Raw genomic sequence first — 22,609 nt, 5'->3', positions numbered from 1 at the left:
AATATTATCTGCTTAATTGTGTATATAGAAAAGAAACGCACACACACACACACACACACACACACACACACACGGAGAGAGAGAGAGAGAGAGAGAGAGAGAGAGAGAGAGAGATACATGGAAAAGTGAAGGAGTCTTAGATTTTGTGGCGCTGAAATTTCATTTTTATTTTGAAAGCCGTCCCGACTTATTTTGAGGCTTTATGTTGAAAGCTCCAAACGGAATATGTGTGACTTGAACTTTTGAGATTGTCACCAGAGGAGGGCGAGGGCTGTAAAACTCAACTCGTCCCTTCTCTTTTTGTGTCTGCCACTTTTCTTTCTCGTTGCTGGACTGCACGATAATCAGCGGCACGCATTCGCCAACATTTTCTTCAGTTTAACTTTGATCTTATCGTCAGTAGGAGCCTTGAATGCAGATTTCCACGTCTGAAAACTTATCATTGAAGCATGAGCGTGACCAAAGTCATAACTTTAAGTCAAATATTTGATGGCCGAGGGGGACGAGGATGAGTTTTGCACTGCGCTTAACCGGTAAGTCCTTCTCAATACTTTCCTTTTGAATGTGTCCATGTTTGTTTTGTCTAGAAACAAGCCACGGTGGTGTGAGTCGACAACAAATTAGTTGAAGGTTTGACGTTCTTTGTCGTTAGCTAATTGTTAGTAATGGCTTATGATTAATTATTAGTTTGCAATAATGGAAGTTTACAATGTTTTGTTTGAGTCGGTGTGACATGTAACTCCTTGTCTGCCAGTCGAGCATTTTGACCGAACTTCCAAGACCCACAGAATATTGTAGCCTGGGACGCCGAATCTATCGACCAAAAGAAAGAAGATTCTCTTTTCTGACCGTGAAAAAATATATGTATAAAAAAAGCTTGTTTCTCGCGGTCTCTGTTCGTTCATAATCAGCGGTGGAACATTTACCCAAAACACTGGTTTCCGAACAAAAAGCGGAGTAAACGAGCTTTTTGTGAAAAGAAACATCTCAAGCAGAACAACGACTTCGTTGCTTGTTTTTTGGTTTTTTTTTTTGTTTTTTTTTGCTTTTGAGACTATGCAAACTATAAATCAATAAAAACAACACATTACGTCCCAATTTCATTCGAAACGGGTTTGTGGAATGCAATTTTCGTATCGTAACGGCTGCAATTTTTAAAAAAAGCCTAATTTTGGTCGGTGGTGAGACTTAAATTTTTTATGTGTCATATCTTTATTGATTTGAATCGTGTCTCCACAAATTCAGTACTCAAGAAATGCAGTCCACACATGTTTACGTATCATTGTGTCATGAAAAGTTGGAGTGATAAAGGCACAAATTTGTTTATGCTATTGCTGTAATGTAATCTATGATTTACACATTTATGTTTACTCCAAACTTGTGTGGTAGAATTTTTTGAAGTTATCTGAACACTTAAATGTCTGCAACTCAAGGTTAACAACTCTAATTGAAGTAGATAAACTGTCCTTCAGATTACTGGTTTATTTATTTTGGTATACGCCCAGCCTAGTAGACCAAAGCATTTATGTACAATAAATCTGACATTGTGGGCAACATGGTATTTCGAATGGTTAGCACGTCTGCCTCACATTGCAGAGGTGCAGGATTCGATTCCAGACCCTTGCCGTCCTGTGTGGAGTTTGCATGTTCTCCCCGTCCATGTGTGGGTTTTCTCCGGGTACTCCGGTTTCCTCCCACATTCCCAAAATATGCATGGCAGGTTAATGGAACACTCTTAAACTGTCTTTAGGTGTGATTGTGAGTGCGAATGATTGTTTGTCTATGTGAGCAATGTGATTGGCTGGCATCCAATTCAGTTTGTACCCCGCCTACTGCCCGAAGACGGCTGGGATAGGCTCCAGCATGCCTGCGACACTCATGAGGACGTGGGGATAAATGGATTAGAAAATGGATGGATGAAATCTGACATTGTTTATTTGTAATACAGATTAGTTTATATCTTGACTTTGTTAAAAAATATGTGGGAAGAGCACCTTGAAAAAAAATTGCATATTAAATTATTTCCATATTGAGGGGGAAGAAAAATGTGTGTGTGTGAGTGTGGGGGGGTACATACATACATACATACGTCCCAGGTGATTACACTTGAACATGGTTTATTTGTAGTAAGTGAATAACAGTCATAAAAAAGTGAAGATTCCATTGTAAATCCAAAGCTGTCTCTTTTTGCCACAACTTCTGTTCTTGTGGCGAGACTGGAGAACCGAGAGAGTTCCTCCTCATATTAGTTCCTCCCAAAAGGCGGTGTTTGACAGGATTCTGCTTCCACATCAAACCTCAACCAAAGCTTGTCTTTTATGCGCGATGTAGACTGGTGCACAGCCATGCTTGAAATGCACAATTACTTCCCCTGAACACAGCTGTCCAGAATGTCCACAGGCTTATCCTGGGAAAACCAGTCGGTAGCCTGCCAAATGAAGAAGTGTGATGAATCAGTTTGTACAGTTCCAGAGTTGACGGGTGGTGCGCTCCACGCTCCTCAGTTCCACACCTGGCAATGTGCCTGACAATTCGACACTTGTAAGACTTGCTTGCAGCTGCGCGGCGAGTGAAAACAATGCTACAGTATAAAAGGACATTTTTTGTGACAATCCTAAGGCAAGAGGAGGTTTTTAGTTCAGCATTAGACATTTTTTTTACACTACACTATCGAAAGATTTATTTGTTGTGTAATTCCACACTTGGTGGGTGGGCAAGGTACTTCAGAGACCAAACCATTTGTACACAAAAAGATAACAAGTACAATAATATGCTCCCGTTTAGCCTGCACATTGCTAACACCATTCCTTTTAACAAATTGCTGAACACATTTTCCGTTTAATTATTGACGAGTAAAAACCCAATATAGTAATTCGTCAAAGGTGACCTCATCCATTCCAGTCCACTTGTCCATCTCCAAATTAAGGCCCGGCGAATTAATCGGCCAGGCGGTTAAATCAGACCATTATGGACCTTCAAACTTCAGCCCAAATATTTGGCCAAATGGCCGATGTTTGTGTTGCAAGATATACTGACATGATGACTTTTCAACCTCCCAAGTTTCACTGTGACTTTTGAGAACAGATTTTTCCAGAAAAGGCCGCCTTTGAAGGAGCACTGGAATTGAGACTGCCTTCGCGCTGACTCTCTTATAAAATACAATAGAAGCGCTTTCACAACAGCTGCAGCTGTAACAAAGCGCTTGACAGAACAGTTAACATAAAATAATAAAATCCAATATTGCCTCATGTTTTTAACTTAGAGGCCAGCTCTCCCTTATGTCATTTATTGCAAGGGTGCTCTTTTATGACCGTCACATGGTTCAAATGTATCTTATCCCAACATAGCTCAAATAAGTGGTTGCAGCTTGTGCCCCATAATTATGGATAGTCCGTCGAGCCGTCTTCCTGCAGTGCAGGAAACACAACTCGGACCTTCCTGTGAAAATGTGCAAATAATGCAAGTGGGTCAGTTTGGGAGACACATTGGCATCGCACGCCACTGGAAGCGCATTCCAGTCCAGGCGCATATTTGATTGAGGTCAGGCCAAAACAAAGGCGACGTTTGACTGACAGAATGGCTCTGGTTAAGATGCTTACTCCAAATTCCTTCATTATAGCTCCATTTAGCACATATCATTATGAAGATAATGAGTTGTGTTGTGGAATTTGACAAGATCCCCCTCCCCCCCTCCCAACTTCCACCCCCACAGTCATTAAGGATTCTGTCATTGGTTGCAAACTGAAATCTGAAAAGAAAATCTATACGGTAGACATTTTTTTTCAGGACACACTGTTTGAGGCATTTGTTCCCATTTGTAGCCAGAACTGGCTGTACAGACGCTAGGGTGACAAAGAAAAAGAGTGAAGATACTCTATGTCAGGGGTGTCAAACTCATTTCATGTTGTGGGCCTCATACGGCCTCGGTAGATGTCAACTGAGCTGGACCATTAAAATTATACCATACTCTGCGAAAAATTGCCAAAATAATGTCTTTCCTTTGTTTTGGTCTAAAGAAGCACAAGAACATTAGGAAAATGTTGAAATTTAATGAACATATCTTTTACAAAACATTAGACAAATGTGTAATTTACTTTTATCAATCACATACATGCATCGCAACTGATCCCACTGGTTGTACAAAGGCACAGAACTTTAACAAGTACTGTAATTGGTATTGAAAAATATAGTCATGCATTTTAAGATTAAACGAGATTTATAAAGAAAGGAATTTTTAAACCATTTTCACATGTGCATGTAAAATCTAAATTTAATCCCTGCCTACACCTTACAAACTAAGGAGAGTGCTATTAAATGTGTAAAGATAAAGTATTCACATGTCCTTGCTAGCGTCTGCTGTGTTGGGTCTGTCTCAGTGACAGACTGAGGCTGCTTTTGTCTTCTTCTCTGATCAAAACAATGTGTCCCCTAGCGGATTCTCCATGAATTGCACTTATTAAAAATATTCATTCTGTGTCTTTTATGCGTTTTTTTTCACTTTTAAATGATCCTGTGGGCCTGATCGAACCTCCTTGGGGGCCGGTTCCGGCCCGCGGGCCGCATGTTTGACACCTTGCTCTATGTAATTATTAATTGAACTTCTGACGTTGCTCTCTTGATGGTTTTTATTGCATTGCGGTCAAGGTACAAAACCGCTCTGGAAATGTACATGCAGTCTGCGGTGAAATCCAACAAACATCCAGCCGTTTATCTTTTCAGCCCATCTTTGTCAAACAGTACATGGTATGCCTTTTAATATACTGTAAGTACCGTTTTTGCTGTGCAACATGGGAGTTTAATATATAGTATTTCTTCTGTTATTTGTATGGTCGTGGGCGTTTATTGGAAATGGAGTCTAGAATAAGGTTGGAGAGTTTGTTTGTTTGTTTGTTTATTGAACATAAAACATATATACAGTAATAATTTGACAGAAAATAAGGTAGATAAAAAAAGAAAGAAATCAATCTTCATACAACACAGTTATTATGTTCAAGGGAGTAGGAAGAAGTAAAAAACTTATCTAGTCCTACCCCGTTAAGTGATTGTATCTAATAAATCATTTTTATATCAATCAGAAAAGAAAAAAGTAAGAAGAAAGAAGAAAGAAGTCTCCATTAAGGCTCATACTTTACCCTTAACCGTGATATTTTTACAACTTTTGGTTTGTATCGGGATTATATACTTCCACACCCTGACACTCTTGTGTCAATTTTCTCTTGTATTCATAATGGATATTTATATACCTTTCTCTATTTATCAACTTAGTTCTGATTTATCATTATATTTAATGTTTTGAATTTATCATTTTAACTCTGATTGATGTAGGTTGTTTGTACTATTTTTTTGAATTTGTTTTTGAACTCAGCAAGCGATTTACTCATTTTCAGGTCCGTTTCGAGATTATTCCACAGATTAACACCTTTGATAGATACACTTCTTTGCTTGATGTTTGTTCTTGCTGAGGGGTGGACAGAGGGGGAGAAAAGAGTCAACACAGAGCAGCAATAGTATGACATTGTATGACGAAAATTAGACACGCGGGTTGGATTTTATCTGCCATGCTGTATATGTGGACTGAGGATGAGGAAGGGACGTACTAAAGTGACATGTGCACTGGTTGCCAACCAATCACAGGGCACATGTCGACCGACAACCAGTCACACTCAGAATTTTTCAGTCTCGCTTGAGTGAACATGCATGTTTTGAGGCATGTGGGATGAAAATGGAGAAACCAGGGGAAACCCACACTGACACGCGGAGAACTTAGAAACTCCACACAGGAAAGCGGCGGCCGACATTCAAACCCCAAACCTCACAGCTGTGAGCCAGATGTGTTAACCAGTAGTCCACCGTGCTGCCCCAATGGTGATTTAGTTACTGGTATTTTTTTTTTTTTACCACGCTCAGATGTGCTCTTGTAACAGATTAGTCATGAAGAAGTCACTATGTTGTAATTTAACCTCAAATTTAAAAAAAAATCCTCATGCTGCACACTACTTGGCAGAATCCACGGATCTCGAGGTCACACAGTACAGGCTGAAATAATTCTGTGGGCCGGTATGACCGCATTATATTTTCTTCTTTCTGTTTCCATACTGTCCATGTAAACAAGTCTGAGTGCTGAACAAAGAAGGCGCACACAATGGGGACCTCATAGAACGGCGATAGCCATACTCCTCTCTAGAAAGTGGTTAAAAACGTTTCCATCTCTCACCTCCTATTATTTATCGCCTGCTCTTTTTGTAGGCGCTAGCATTCTTGTGCAAAGTTTCTCACACCACTTTCACATACAGTACTCTTATTTTGAAGCTCCCACGTGTCAACGTGAGCCCCTGAAAGCACAAAATAAGATTCGACGTTCTGCTGTGTCATTGGTAATTCAGATTTAGCCGTCTATATCGGTAAAAGACAAAACCAGCAGAATTTGCCTGAGGCCTAAGCGAGGGTTGGGTCAGCTCAAGACATGACACGTAGTTACCCTGTTTTTGTCACTTGTCTTCCCTTTTATTTCCTTATTCTTACTGGTTTTATATTTTGGAAAGAGGCCTGACGGGGCCAGATGGGGGTCTGTCCTTACTGACCCTCGTTCTGGCTCTGTGACCATCTTGTAGCTGCCCTTACGTGTGTCCACCTTGCTTGACCCTGCGATGAGCTGTCTGGACTTGTTTTAAAGCACAGTGTGATTAAGAGGTGATTTTGTGTGTGTGTGTGTGTTTACATTTTAGGTTTACAAAAGGAGACAAGGAGGCAAACACGGGAACAAGAAGGCACATTAAGACTTCCTCGGTGCACGCATGAATGGAGAACTGGAGGCGAGTTGACTTGTACCCCCTCTGAACATGCTGGCTCTGAGTGTGGAGCAGGGCAGGCGAGGGGGTGCGCATGTTGATCATCTGCAGAAGGAGGCTGCTGTCGGATGGCAGGGCCGGCAGTCTCCTGAGCAGGGGGGTAACATCAAGGAGAGGATCTCCCAGTGGGAAGGTCGCAGCAAGGATGTTTCCGTGAAGGCCAAGCCTCTGAGTGTCGCCCGAATTCCGTCTGAGGCTGTCCTGAGCAATGGGGGTTCAAACAAGGGCCTTCATACTCAAGATTCTGCTAAAGCTCAGAGTTTGGCTTTAGATTTTCGGGAATCTCAAGCACAATCAAGAAACTGCAGGATTAGTCCAAAGTCTGAGTCCTCGCACAAATGCTCCACAAAAAATTTCACCTCAAGCCCAGCAGACAAGCCGATACAAAGACTGATGTCGCCTTTTCTAGATTCCAACACAGACAAAGTCGCAGTCGATGGCGAGCGAAAATCAGACGGCATCTTGGACGTCGATGCCGAGACCAAACATTTATCACACTTAGCCGACGACAACATGCCGGCTGGGAATTTTTATACTTCTCGGGGTTTCTGGCGGAGTCTCGAAGGGGGCCGATTTCTTTGGGAGAAAGGCAGAGCATCCTTAGGTGAAGCTCCTCCTAAACCGCAGCGGACATTCAAGTATCAGGGAGGTCAAAAGGACATACTGCCACGGAACAACGGATCAACTCAAAACAACCACGCCGGTGGCAGGGATCACAGGGTAGCCCGTCCACCGAGCTTCCGACCCCCTCCCTGTCCCGTTGCCAGGACCAATGGACTTTCAAGGCATCAAAATAACAGGTGGGTTGGCGCAATAATGTTCTTCATCGGGACGGATTACATTGTGGTCCGTTTGAATCTGAAATTTGTTTGTCCAGGACCAAACCCATGTTCTAATAGGAAATGCTATAGTTGGAAATGTTGGCCCTCGAGGTTCCACTGTACACTTTTCTGACCTTGTAAGGCAGATGTTCCCAACTGGGGGTGTGAAATTTGCAATTTGCATTTGACGATTTTCTAATAGCATAGATATAAGGGTTTCTTTCAAATTTATTGGGATGCCTTTTTCATCGATAAATGAATTACTGGGTTTGTATCTGAATTATCGTTTTTAATTTAATACTTTTTAAGTTGCATCACACCAACGTTTTTCCTCTTTGTTGCTCTCAGTAGAAGTTGCTGTTTTCCAGGCGTTTAAAGGCTTTGTTCTGACAAAAGTGCTGCCTTGCATCCAAGTGCTGATTTAGCGTTGTTTGCTATTATTTCAGGATGTAGCCTCAGCGGAGTCGTCATCTCTTGGCTCCCATCATCCTGTCACTGGCATTTATTTACTTACGTAACTTGCAATTGCCCAAGTCCTGACTTGTTTGCTCATATGACCTCATGCGAGGCAGGTCTCTAATGGTCACACCCATGATCCTGTGTCAAAGAAAAATGCTTGAATATCCTAGTTAGGATATTTAGTGACCAATGTCATGAACCAAATCAGAGATTACAGTACCGATATCTTCACAGTATAAAAATACTGTACTGTAGACTCTAGCTTGATCAGGATAATTAATTTGAATATACGTCAGAGATGGGCAGCTTAAATGCTTGAAGGGGCAAACATTTTTCATCAGTGCTACTAAGGGGGGGGGGGGTATAGGACCACTTGCTTCCTAACCAGATGCATGACAAAAACGGCATTTTAAATATGGACAAAATACATGCAAAATATGTGATCTTAAAATATTTCATTTGTCATCATACATTTTTCAGTGCATCAATAAAACATACACGATCTTAAACAGACAGCAAAGGATTTGAAGAAAAAAAACCAACAATTTTTTTTTCCAGTATAATGGGCTCTCTTGCATAAAAATTAACATTCAAGGACGGCACAAAACTCCTGAACAAGAAAGCAACATTAAATGAAAAAACTGTGTTTTTTCACAAAATAATCAATGGACTTAAAATATGAAAATTTTCAGGTAGTATCTCCTGCATATCATTCCAAATCCACAAAAACAATTATTAGGCTTACTCATGTTGTAGTCTCGGGCAGTATATGTGTAGGCGCTATTTTTTTTTTCCAGTTTCCAGTTTTGCTGTGATTACCCCCCCCCCCCCCCCCTTTCATCCCATGCTTTTTGTGGAAGATGAACAGTATTCAAAGGTTTACCAGCGCTTTCAAGAAAATTTATTTGTTTTGCAGAAAAATATTTCCCCCACGATTGTTGAGGTTGCCTGGGAGGTATTTATCAAGGGGCCACTCAGAGCAGCAGATTTTTTACATTTACATCTAACCACATCTAGAAGGACTGCTCAAGAGCCACAACTATGTTATTACTTGTCAATTGTCTTTTCACTTCACTACATCCCATAATTCTACAGGAGGTCCTTTGAGTATGAGGACGCACTGCATCCCGCTGTTAAGCAAGGCACGCTGCGAAGCCAAACGAGGCACTCGGGCCTTCACCATGCATACTCTGATGATAATATTTATGAAGACATCGTCTGTAAGTTGAGCTTGTGTGTGTATGTTTTTTCTTCTAAGTTAGTGATTGTCTTATATGAAGCCATCCACCACAAAGTTTTGGTTTTTTTTGGTATGCGGAACACTTACATCTTGTGTCTATATCTATATAAATAATATCAATTGAAGGATGGCCCGATCAAAAACACAGTACAGTGAAACTCCTCTACAACGAAATCATGTTTGTAGCAAGAAATTTTTCACTACAGGGGACTTTTCAAGCGTTAAAGCTTTGCTTTTCTTAACTCCTTGGTATTATGATAGATAAAATCGATGGCACTCAGTTTCCCTTGCCCGGACGCGGGTCACCGGGGCCCCCCTCTGGAGCCAGGCCTGGAGGTGGGGCTCGTTGGCAAGCGCCTGGTGGCCGGGCCTACACCCATGGGGCCCGGCCGGGCTCAGCCCGAAGAGGCAACGTGGGTCCCCCTTCTCATGGTCTCACCACCCGTGGGAGGGGTCAAAGGGGTCGGGTGCAATGCGAGCTGGGCGGCAGCCAAAGGCGGGGACCCTGGCGGTCCGATCCTCGGCTGCAGAAGCTAGCTCTTGGGACATGGAATGTCACCTCTCTGGCAGGGAAGGAGCCCGAGCTGGTGTGTGAGGTCGAGAAGTTCCGACTGGATATAGTCGGACTTGCCTCCACACACAGCCTGGGTTCTGGTACCAGTTCTCTCGAGAGGGGTTGGACTCTCTTCCACTCTGGAGTTGCTCAAGGTGAGAGGCGCAGAGCAGGTGTGGGCATACTCATTGCCCCCCGGCTCAGTGCCTGTACATTGGGGTTCACACCGGTAGACGAGAGGGTTGCTTCCCTCCGCCTTCGGGTGGGGGGACGGGTCCTGACTGTTGTTTGTGCATATGCACCAAACGGCAGCTCAGCATACCCACCCTTTTTGGAGTCCTTGGAGGGTGTGCTGGAGAGTACTCCTGCTGGGGACTCCCTTGTTCTGCTGGGGGACTTCAATGCTCACGTGGGCAATGACAGTGAGACCTGGAGGGGCGTGATTGGGAGGAACGGCCCCCCCGATCAGAACTCGAGTGGTGTTTTGTTATTGGACTTCTGTGCTCGTCACGGACTGTCCATAACGAACACCTTGTTCAAACATAAGGGTGTCCATATGTGCACTTGGCACCAGGACACCCTGGGCCGTAGTTCGATGATCGACCTTGTGGTTGTATCATCGGATTTGCGGCCGCATGTTTTGGACACTCGGGTGAAGAGAGGGGCGGAGCTGTCAACTGATCACCACCTGGTGGTGAGTAGGCTCCGATGGTGGGGGAAGATGCCGGTCCGTCCTGGCAGACCCAAACGTATTGTGAGGGTTTGTTGGGAGCGTCTGGCGGAATCCCCTGTCAGAAGGAGTTTCAACTCCCACCTCCGACAGAGCTTTTCCCATGTTCCGTGGGAGACGGGGGACATTGAGTCCGAGTGGACCATGTTCCGTGCCTCTATTGTTGAGGCGGCCAATCTGAGTTGTGGCCGTAAGGTGGTTGGTGCCTGTCGTGGCGGCAACCCTCGTACTCGCTGGTGGACACCAGCAGTAAGGGATGCCGTCAAGCTGAAGAAGGAGTCCTATCGAGCCTTTATGGCCTGTGGGACCCCAGAGGCAGCTGACGGGTATCGACTGGCCAAGCGGAACGCAGCTTCGGTGGTCGCCGAGGCAAAAACCCGAGCGTGGGAAGAGTTCGGTGAGGCCATGGAAGCCGACTTCCGGACGGCTTCGAGGAAATTCTGGTCCACCATCCGACGTCTCAGGAGGGGGAAGCAGTGCACCACTAACACTGTGTACAGTGGGGATGGGGCACTGCTGACTTCGACTCGGGACGTTGTGAACCGGTGGGCAGTGTACTTCGAAGACCTCCTCAACTCCACCAACACGTCTTCCTTGGAGGAAGCAGAGTCTGAGGACCCTGAGGTGGGCTCTCCTATCTCTGTGGTTGAAGTCACCGATGTGGTTAAAAAGCTCCTCGGTGGCAGGGCCCCAGGGGTGGATGAGATCCGCCCGGAGTTCCTCAAGGCTCTGGATGTTGTGGGGCTGTCCTGGTTGACACGCCTCTGCAACATCGCGTGGTCAACGGGGAGAGTGCCTCTGGATTGGCAGACCGGGGTGGTAGTCCCTCTTTTTAAAAAGGGGGACCGGAGGGTGTGTTCCAACTACAGAGGGATCACACTCCTCAGCCTCCCTGGTAAGGTCTATTCAGGGGTGCTGGAGAGGAGGGTCCGTCAGGAAGTCGAGCCTCAGATTGAGGAGGAGCAGTGTGGTTTTCGTCCCGGCCGTGGAACAGTGGACCAGCTCTACACCCTTAGCAGGGTCCTCGAGGGTATGTGGGAATTCGCCCAACCAGTCTACATGTGTTTTGTGGACTTGGAGAAGGCGTTTGACCGTGTCCCTCGGGGAGTTCTGTGGGGGGTGCTTCGTGGGTATGGGGTACCGAACCCCCTGATACGGGCTATTCGGTCACTATACCACCGATGTCAGAGTTTGGTTCGCATTGCCGGCAGTAAGTCGGAATCGTTTCCAGTGAGGGTAGGACTCCGCCAAGGCTGCCCTTTGTCGCCGATTCTGTTCATTATCTTTATGGACAGAATTTCTAGGCGCAGCCGAAGCGTTGAGGGTGTCCGTTTTGGTGGCCTCAGTATTGCATCCCTGCTTTTTGCAGATGATGTGCTGCTGTTGGCTCCTTCAAACGGGGCTCTCCAACTCTCACTGGAGCGTTTCGCAGCCGAGTGTGAAGCGGTTGGGATGAAAATCAGCACCTCCAAATCTGAAACCATGGTCCTCAGTCGGAAAAGGGTGGAGTGCCCCCTCCGGGTTGGGGGAGAGATCTTGCCCCAAGTGGAGTAGTTTAAGTATCTTGGGGTTTTGTTCACGAGTGAGGGCAGGAGGGAGCGAGAGATCGACAGGCGGATCGGTGCAGCGTCTGCTGTGATGCGGACGTTGTATCGGTCTGTCGTGGTGAAGAAGGAGCTGAGCCAAAGGGCGAAGCTCTCAATTTACCGGTCGATCTACGTTCCAACCCTCATCTATGGTCACGAGCTATGGGTCGTGACCGAAAGAACGAGATCCCGGATACAAGCGGCCGAAATGAGTTTTCTCCGCAGGGTGTCCGGGCTCTCCCTTAGAGATAAGGTGAGAAGCTCGGTCATCCGGGAGGGGCTCAGAGTCGAGCCGCTTCTCCTCCACATCGAGAGGAGCCAGATGAGGTGGCTTGGGCATCTGATTCGGATGCCTCCTGAACGCCTCCCTGGTGAGGTGTTCCGGGCATGTCCCACCAGGAGGAGACCCCGAGGAAGACCCAGGACACGCTGGAGTGACTATGTCACCCAGCTGGCCTGGGAACGCCTCGGGATCCCCCGGGGAGAGCTGGAAGAAGTAGCTAGGGAGAGGGAAGTCTGGGCTTCCCTGCTAAAGCTGTTGCCCCCGCGACCCGGCCCCGGATAAGCGGTAGAAGATGGATGGATGGATGGAACTCCTTGGTATGCAAAGGTCTGTTTTGTCACCATTTTAGCAATGCAACATTCGTGCTGCGTCTGTGTCAAATACTGTACTACTGCGCATGTGTAAACCAGTATGGTGGTTGCTGTTGCCGTTTCCGAATGAAGCAGTAGAGTTCGCTGTGGCATGCTGAGGTTGGATTAGACTTTTGCGGAAGGCTTGTTTTTGTTGTAGTGAATCTTGTTGCGAGGCAAGAGCAGAGAAAAAGATTTTGTAGAACGGAACAGGGACTTTTCGTTGTAGGGGGAACAGAAAAGTGCGAATGGCTTTCATGCATGAAATTCTTTTCACACTAGGGGGTATTGTCACCCATGTAGGTTTTGTTGTAGAGGAGTTTCACTGTATATGTGTTTCTATATTTATATAACTGTCATGTTACTTGATTTTACTCTTGGACTTAGCATGCAGGCAACCCTCTGCTCATTATTCTTGGTAATTGTAGCTTTCCGTTGCACACTTAGCAAGTCACACGTTGGATGTTCAGCACTGGGGTTTATTGGACTTGATTTGTTCTTTAAATTTCTCAGATGACTTGGTTTCTCCTCAGGTGAAGTGACCAGAGAGAACCCTTATGAAGATGTCAAGTTGCCCCCTCTGTGTCTTCCTGTCAACAGGCCTCAGAGCACAAAGGTAAGGGTCAATACAGTTAATACACCTCGTCGCAGATTTGTTTTGAAGCATATCCTCCATGATCTGCTGAAACAAATTCACTTATTTGGTCATTTGCTGTTTTTGTGCTTGAGCCAAAGCTCGGTCTAAAATCAAATTATTGTTTTGGCATCATTTTGTCACATCTTCGTGCCTAGCACCTTTGTTGAGCCAAGACTTGACTTGTCTAATAGAAAGGAAAGTGTTTTGTCACAACCTTGTGGCCTCTGTAGGCACTTACAATCCATTTTGGGTGAGCATCTATTATTCTGGCATTTTCGCGGCAGAGCTCAATCCCAATGTCTCACGAATACTGTGAGTTCACTTTATCGCAAAAGTTCCCGACGGATTCATCGCACCATAGTGACACGGTGACCCTAAAAAATTGTTTTACAGCTCCACTTAAAACCCCAAACCATACAGGGGGCATCTTGCAAAGTGGATAGGAGGACAATGCCACCATTAAGACCAACCATCGCCGATGATCCCAAGTCTGCGACCCCTCGACGCATAAGCGCTCCTAAAATTCAGAGGACTCCCCAGGTAATAGCTTGATTTTTGTCATTGCATTCCACGTGCCATTCAGCCAGTGATCCAGTGGTGTTTCTGCAATGTGGTAGAACAAGTGACGTCACTTGTTTCGGTGCAAGACTGTAAATGGAGGCGGATTTGTTACTAGACGGAAGTAGAAGGAAGACACTGAACAAACGACATAGTCGTAGAGCAACTGAAGAACACATTTATCCGAATAAAGACGCAACATATGAGCCATGGCGGTAGAAAGTGATTTGACAGAAACAATCTTTACCAATAAGGTACAGTAACACTTTACTCTTTACAAGAGACCTATTTTGGCTAAACATCTATATGTACCTTAGCTTTTAAATACCAAACAGGGTCAGATGTTGCTATTCTGTATTATCAACTTCAAGGGCTCTACAATAATGGGGGATCTGCCGTGACTCGGTTTGCGTTCACGCTTTTGTCGGTGATAATATTAGTATTCCAACAGAGTTCTGTGCAGGAATCTATCGAAATGTTTATTTCAAGAAATGGCGTCATAACTCAGACGAGTTGTAAGTGTTAACAAATTCACTCATCGCTTAGCTTATAACCACTTGACAATGACACGCTTACCACTGTCTATAAAAGTCAAAAAGAATCTCTTCCCTTCCTATGCTGAAACACACACACACAATTAACTGTCTGTGCCCATTTGGCCTATTAAAACATACTTCTCAAGTTCTTGTGGGTGCTCCCCTCTGCCATTTGTTTTTTTTGAGCATCTTTCTGGAATAGCTACAAAATCGTGTTCGTGTGTATTTTTCCTGACCACACAGTATGTCAATAAGATCAAGATGATATTTGATGACAAACGAGGGAGGAAGCGAGTGAAAAACCAAGGAGTTCCAGTGCGAGGTGACACACACGCGCACACACACACACAGACACACACAGACAAGGCCGAATGCAGCCAACTTTGCTGAACAATAAAGGCCGATTTCAAGTGACGATACTTTCTGTGACTCCTTTCCATACCGCTGCATCTTGCTAATCTGTCCTTTATTTATTTATTTTTTATTTTTTTGTTTAACTGCTCAGGGGAGACCAGCGGGACTGAGAGTGACCCCGAAGACAACGGCAAAGGTATCTCACAAACCACAACAGTAAATTCAATTTCGGACACAACTCTCCAAATTTCTTGTGAAAACGCGGGAAGCTCTTTATGTGGTGTGCAGCAGGTTTAAGGAGATCCGTTTACAAACAGTCCACACTGAAACGGAGGCCAGGCTACCGCACTCTGGAGAAAGACCTGATCCAGGCACAGCAGCAGCAGCTTTTCCAGATGTTTGTGGTGGTTTCTCTGAGGAAAGGTTCCCCAGCAAATACCTACTCCCCTGAAATAACACAACAGTTCCCAAAAATGGTTTGTAGCTTCTGATTGTGATGAATTACTGATTGATTCTTAATGTCCAACATTATTATTTCTTTTTTTTTTTATTGTACTACTAACCGTCTATGAGCTATGGTTGGTTGGGAGTTGCTTATCTGACTGGATTTGAATATGAATTGTTCCGTTTCAGTTTGAAAAGTCATCCAGACTCTCCAAGGAAGCCGAGGATCAGCTCAAGGTCATTCCCAAATTCTGTTTTCCTGACATCCGTGACTGGAAGCCTTCATCGCACACACCAAGGTCAGCCATGATAATTTGACATTTTTCTCATGATGATTTTGCTCCACCATCAATTATTTTGTTTAAATTCCCATGAGAGTGCAACAAAATGAATTCAATAAAACTATCGTAAAGTGTGTAATTTGTAAACCTGTGTTAATATTAAATCGTAACATTCTGTCTTAACTTTATTACGAAGTGGCAAATGAAATGCAGGGCATTTTGCAACACTACAAACATCTCCTTTTCCATTGTTTTAAGTTGGTCCGCGATGACTATTATTACCTCCACCGCAATGACCTCTACTTCCTCTTTGTGCTTTCCCTAAAACCGAAAAATCCCAACATGCATCTGCATTCTTTTCCATTGTAATTTTGATGTTTATCTGTAAAAACAAAACTCCAATCTTCATCAGTGATTTAGGATCTTTGAAGGCTGAGTCATGCCTGACAATCGTGATTTTCGTGTGTGTGTGTGTTTTTCCAGTGAAACCTTCTCCTTTGTCCTGACTGGAGAAGACGGGAGCCGTTGGTTTTGTTACTGCCGTAAGATCCTGGTGAGTCACTTTAGCGTGATGTTTTTGTGATGACTTGGCCGCCGGCCACGCGCTTACGCAACCATGTAGGGTCAGTGCGTGTGAGAATCGTGGACCAAAAACCACATGAGTGAAAGTGAGAAGAGTTTCCCATGTCTTTGTGTTTGAGGGAGATGTCAAAACCCCGTATAGTCTTTTTGGGTTTAAATGACGTGGCCTTGCTGATGTGTTATGTGGCTTTGGCCTGTTGTGTGCTGCCGGATTTTTTTTTTAGCTTTACAGTTGGATAAAACTGCTGCCTGCGTAGTAACGAGACGCTCGTTAACGGCACAGACCGCGTTCGTTTTTTTTTTTTTGTTTCCTTTGAATTGAAACGCTTGTAAACCCACCTTTTGTGTGCTGTAAAGTATCGTGTTGTTAAACGTACCGTGTTTGCTGAAGTGTTGATACTTGAGCAGTGATGTCATAGGTGTGTCTGACATACAGTATGAAACCTTTTGTCTTCTTCAAGCCCAGCGGAAAGGGCAAAAGGCTCCCTGAGGTTCATTGTGTCGTCAGCAAGTTGGGCTGTTTCAACCTGTTTGCTAAGGTAAAGTAAGCACACGCTGCAACTTTGAGCGTATTTCATTCCGATAGTCAAGCGAGAGATAAAATGCTGTTTTTAATTCCGGGGCACCGACCATTTGATAGGTTACACACAAGGTAATCTTGCATTTTCACTACCTGCGGGTGGACTGGCCAGGTGTCCCAATACTTTTCAAGCGATAGCAGTACCCAGAAGCAACGATCATTTGTCTGCCTCGTTCTGCACAGATTTTAGAGGAGGTGGAGCGGCGTCGAGAAATCTCCCCGGCACTAGTTTACCCTTTTATGCGTAGCGTGATGGAGGCGCCTCTCCCTGCTCCAGGCCGCACAGTCATGGTCAAAAGTTTCCTGCCAGGCACCGGGAATGAGGTAAGCCGCCAGAGGGAAGTGTTAATTCGCAATTTTGTTGCTCGGTGTCCGAGTTATGCGAGGCTGTCTGTGTCAGGGCACATTTAAACTGCGCTGTCGGCCCTGGCAGCCCCATTTGCCCGAGATGTAGTGTGCCGTCAGATTTTTGCCATTTTTCAACTCTTGATGTTGTACTATTTTGCTGACTAGGTTTCTCACCCACATGGAAAATTTTATGACAGTTTCAAATTCTTGCCGGGTGACCACGGCAATCACAGTCTGTTATGTTGACCGTTCAATAACGATAACCCATTTTGTTCGCGGTGGCCTGAAACGGTCCGTAAACCAAGCGTTAACGTACCTTAAACGGAACAGAAAGCTTCTTTAGCTTTATGTGTATTAATAAGAATAAGAATAAGAAAACCTTTATTTGTCTCACAATGGAGAAATTCCCAATTGACAGCAGCAAAGTTATGAAAGGAAGAAAGTAGAAGAACAAAAAGTATAGGAGCTGCTGTCAAGGCAGCCACTCTCGCGGCGTCATCTTGAAGTCAAAAGAACATCAGAACAAAATAATACAACACAACACATAATGTTAAAAAAACAAAAACTTACGATCGGACTCTCATTGCAGGTGCTCACTCTGTGTCGTCCGGTCGACTCCAGACTAGAGCATGTGGACTTTGACACGCTGCTCCAGTGTCTCAGCGTGGGAAACCTCCTGCAGGTGTTCGCTTCCCTTCTGCTTGAGAGGAGGGTCATCTTCGTCGCTGAAAAACTCAGGTGCCCCCCCTCCACAAACATGCGCCTGCGTTCTTTTCTGAATTCACGCAGCTCTGTGAAAAGGCATCTCTTCGTCTTGCTTGAAAGCTTGTTTTTATTGTTTCATCTGATCTTACCAGTGTGTTGTCTCGTTGCGGCCACGGAGTGCTGGCGCTGTTGTACCCGTTTACCTGGCAGCACACCTTTGTGCCTGTGCTTCCTACCAGCATGTTGGACATCAGCTGCTCCCCCACACCTTTCCTCATCGGGGTGCTGGCCCCTTGCTTACCGCAGGTGCTTGAACTCCCAATAGAGGAGGTTGGTCACAGCTCATTATCTACATCACTCAACTGTTTATATTGTTTTTATTGATTGCACTTTATGGATCACGAAGAGATTTTGTTTTGGTTGGAACCAATTAAATTTGCCTCAAAATTGAGGTAACATATCATGCTTAGGGACATACTCGTATTAGTATTTCTTCGAAGTCTGTTGTCTGCCTTACATATTTTTTTTAGAAATGATTTCTACAAATAAAGGCCTCCTCGCTAAGCAAACTACTCTGCAGTTGAGTTAACATGAAACACTATTTGAGGAAATCAGATTTTTCCATATGTAGAAATGCAGATAGCAGAATTTGTTTTTCTCCCTTTGTTGTCTGAGCCATGGTGGAACTGCAAAATAGAAAATGGTGCAGTCCAGTGGTCTTGGAGAATCTGGAAGTCCCTAACTGTCACACGAAATGACAGACACTTTGAAACTTGTGGTAGTTGGCCTTCAACAGAGTGGCCGTCTAGTTTTTGTGGATTTTGTCAACTTTTTTGTCTTTTGGTCTTCCCTGCATAGGAATATGAATTTTGCTCATATCATCTTTTTTTCCAACTCTTTTTGCAGGTGCTCATTGTGGATTTGTGTGCAGATGAGATTGTCACTCAGGTAGGATGATGCTCAGAGATACCTTTTCAATGCCATGAAAAAGTATTTGCCCCCATCTACAGTTTCCCCACATCGTTAAGTTCATCAAACAAATGTAATGATTAGACACAGATAAACAACATGTACATAAAATGCAGTTTTTAAATGACTTGATTAATTAAGAGGGGAAAAAAAATCAAAGCTGCCTAACTCTGTGTGGAAAAAACCATCAAGGCTCATCTTAATTTTGGAGATTAAAGATTCCCAAGACTTGAGGGAGAATATTATCTGGACGAACAAAATGAAAGTTGAACTTTTTGGGAAGTGTGAGTGTCGCTTTTATCTGGCATGAATATAGCAACAGCATTTTAGAAAAAGAACATCATGGCAACAGCCAAACATGGTGGTGGTGTGATGATCTGGAGCTGCTTTGCTACTTCAGGACCTATATGACTTCATACCTGTCAACTAGTACGTTTTCCTCGTATTTTATACGTTTTTTCTTTTTTTTAATCATTTCAAATCATGTACAGCGTATTACAACTTTTATCTGGGCGAAAAAAAGAAAAAAAAACAATTGTGAACTGATCTCACAAAGACCATTTAGGCTCAAATCCAGATCGTCTCACCTGCTGGTAGCCAACGATAATGCCGTTTGTCGATCGCTACTATTGTCACGGCAAACCAGCAAAAGTAATCCTCAATCGTATATTTTTTTTCCATCGCTGCGTACGGTCGGATTGATAAAGCATGATGTACGCATGCGCGGTAAACCGTTATACGGGTTTTTGTTGCTTTGTAAGGGGAATCGTAATCATTTATAAGGGCCGCTATAAGCCGAGGTTGACAGGTATGTGACTTGCTGTGATTGATGGAACCATGAATTCTGGAATTGACCCTTTTTCACACCACTGTAGAATCAGCACAAAAACTGGATTATTATATGTGAATTTATGAGTGATCAAGAGTAGACCCACTTGAATGTGGGCAAAAAATAAATCACTGCATTGAATACCACAAAATCAAGTGCGGTGTTACTGAAAAATCATCTTATGCCTGATCGTTGTGCAGCTCGGGGATGAGGACTGCATCCTGCCAAGTAAACTGCAAGCAGCATTACAGCAGATTCTGGAAGAGCGGGAAGAAATTCTTAAGCAGGACGACGCAGATACAGTTGAAGGTTGGTACGTTGTTCTCTGACTGTCCACTAGGTGGCAGTGTTGCTATAAAAATACTGTTGAGATGAAAAAGGTTGTGGTGTTAAGCCCAGTGTTTGGCTACATACTGGCCTTATTTTGCCTCTCAACACCACATACCTAACCTGGTTTAGGAATGATTTAATGGGACGGGAGGAAAACCCACTTCCCTCCTTTAAAATAAATAAATAAATACTTCTCGTCCTGTGTCCTGCTCATTCAGACCAGCCGGTGGACCTGTGCTCCCTGGTATCGGAGGCCTTTGTGTGCTTCTTTGTGGAGCTGGTGGGCCATTATCCTCTCCACATGACCGAGTCCTCCAACGGGAGCAGGGAGCTTCAGCGCGACAACTTCCGCAAGTCTCACCCGTCACGTGGCGTCCGTCAGTTCTTGCAGCTCTTCATGGAATCGCAGATGTTTGCCGGCTTCATTCAGGACAAAGAGCTGCGCAAGGGAGGAGGAAGAGGTACTGCTGATCGACTAAAACCAATACAATTTTTTTTGCCTATGTTATGTGTTCTTCCCCAAGCATTTTCACAAAGGTCTTGAGAGATTAGCGATGCAATGAATAAAACAATGGGTTGACTAACCGTTTGTTTAAGGTGGCTATTAATCTGCACAGAAACTTAAGGGTCAAGGCTCATGTGTGTCCTTCTGAAACCAAGCAGTACAGCAAACTATTTGAATCAAATAAGCCAACTCAAATGTTTGTAAACTTATTGTTTTCACTTGCTATTTTCGAAAAATCATCCCCAAAATAATTCCTGCGCTAGTGCAGCACACATGGCTAGTTAAGACTCATTTGCAATCCATGTAATCAATCGGACCTGTAATTTGTGTCTCTCCTGTGTAGGGCTGTTTGAAACTAGAGTGGCTGAATATTTGGACTCTTCTTCTGACCCTGAACCGAGCGGAGTCAACAAGTTTCTTAAAGGACTGGGTGAGTCTTATTCTTTCCTTTATTATTATTATTCAAAGTGTAACTTCAACAAATTATTTGCTTATTACAGGAAACAAGATGAAGCTTCTACAAATAAAATGAAAATGATCAACCAACATTTCTGTTTTCCAACGTAATCGTAATTTAAGGAGGAAAAAGTGACATTTTAGAAAGTAATTGTTTTCACTGGAAATGTATTCTAGCTTCTGTACGTTTATGAGTGACTCAGGACAGTATGTCTCTGTGGAGCCGCAACAAATATTACTTCAAATGGACCTCTCTTGTCAACATTTGTGGTTGCAATAATTGTCTTGTTTATGTTTTAATATTGGAATCTATTCAGTTTATATTTGCATGAAAAGTGTAAAGTGGCATGTTTAGGACCAGCCTGATTTTGTACAAAGTCATTCACGGGAAAAGCTGTGTTTATTTGTCTGCGTTTCATCTAAAAGTTGAGAATTATTGTCTGATCATAACATTTCAGTGTTAGACTGAGTCTCCTCTTCCTCTTGCGGAATCTGGTTTTGTACATATTTATTGTTTTTTTTCCTTAGACATTTTGCACATTGTTGAGAACCTGTGAAAAACATTTTGAGACATTTTTTTTAAAAATAAATAGTCATGGGTCCCGCATAAGTGGGCTACAAGAACAGCAATGCATTCACGGTCATCTTTTATTTGTGCATGCACAAACCAGCCAATTTTAAAAGCTGTTGATTCCTGGCTTTCAGTCCTTCACTAGATCTTAACAGATGTAATCAGTAACGCGGGTAGTCATATACGTGTCTTGGACGGACTAAAAACGGACACCAATGAAGCCGCATGATTCTGGCACAACAGGCAATGGAAAGAAGCAAAATATGTCCTCTCTGAGGCACTGTAGTCCGCGTGCTTCAAAATGCAGGCGCTTTCACCTTAGATTATTGCATTCTATTAGTACACCACTAGATGGCACTAATTTCTACACACCGTACCTTTAATGTAAAGTAGTGGACATGATTACAAAATGATACTTCCAAGAACGAGTATGTAGTAACTTAATACCTTAAAAGAACCAGTTCAAAATCATGTTTGTATACATGTGAGTAAAAAGGTTGAATCTGTTTCAATGCCGTGGTAACATTCATTAATTCATTGTTCAAATCCGGACACGTTTCATGGTTGCGCTTGTGACGTGCTTGTGTTAATGGCCATAGTTGTGTGACACACGTGACTCCACTCAATTACAACTGATCACGTGGTCAATGTTGTTTTTAAACATACTAAAAACTGACGGGTCAAAATTTTTACCCACATTTGTTCGTGTTTAACTCAGCCACTCGGTTATAATACTGTCCCAACACCACCAGGAGTTAATTTGTACCAGTCAAATATTTGCAAACCGATTCAAATTCATATTCATAAATTCAAGCTTTTGACTTTTGATAATGCACAGCTGTAAACTGATTGAGAAAACACAAAGATGTGCAAAGCTGTTATCTGGGCAAAAGATGCTAACTTTGAAAGATCTAAAATTGAGATCTTTCAAAGTTAGCATCTTTTCTAAATTATAACGCATTCTGTTTTGATAAACTTTTTTTGGGGTGTGTTTACTAAATTATTCCATCAACATTTGCTCACAATGTCGAGTACTTAAGTATTCATCTACAAT

At 43.7% G+C, this 22,609-nt stretch overlaps 1 protein-coding gene across 3 annotated transcripts; it reads left to right on the top strand.

Annotated features, from left to right (window-relative positions):
* The first annotated feature begins 267 nt into the window (after positions 1–267).
* dennd2c (DENN/MADD domain containing 2C) lies at positions 268–21,610 on the top strand. Of its 3 annotated transcripts, none has more exons than XM_086106476.1 (20): positions 268–533; positions 4,645–4,743; positions 6,726–7,648; positions 9,224–9,348; positions 13,404–13,486; positions 13,901–14,047; positions 14,845–14,923; positions 15,107–15,151; positions 15,244–15,431; positions 15,589–15,698; positions 16,164–16,233; positions 16,724–16,801; positions 17,026–17,166; positions 17,780–17,928; positions 18,048–18,225; positions 18,802–18,843; positions 19,894–20,002; positions 20,242–20,484; positions 20,872–20,958; positions 21,029–21,610. In XM_086106476.1, the coding sequence occupies exons 3-20, from the start codon at positions 6,840–6,842 to the stop codon at positions 21,058–21,060; spliced, it is 2,715 nt and encodes a 904-aa protein (XP_085962602.1). In that variant the 5' UTR covers positions 268–533; positions 4,645–4,743; positions 6,726–6,839; the 3' UTR covers positions 21,061–21,610. The 3 variants fall into 3 exon arrangements, with proteins under 3 accessions (XP_085962602.1, XP_085962609.1, XP_085962594.1); XM_086106483.1 differs by having other exon boundaries at positions 4,645–4,762; XM_086106468.1 differs by lacking the exon at positions 4,645–4,743.
* Positions 21,611–22,609: the final 999 nt, after the last annotated feature.

The sequence above is a fragment of the Hippocampus guttulatus genome, chromosome 1 (assembly GCF_054856545.1).
Source record: "Hippocampus guttulatus isolate MCC_2025c chromosome 1, RoL_Hgut_1.0, whole genome shotgun sequence".
NCBI classification, from domain to species: Eukaryota; Metazoa; Chordata; class Actinopteri; order Syngnathiformes; family Syngnathidae; genus Hippocampus; species Hippocampus guttulatus.
This window is presented reverse-complemented; position numbering and strand designations above follow the sequence as displayed.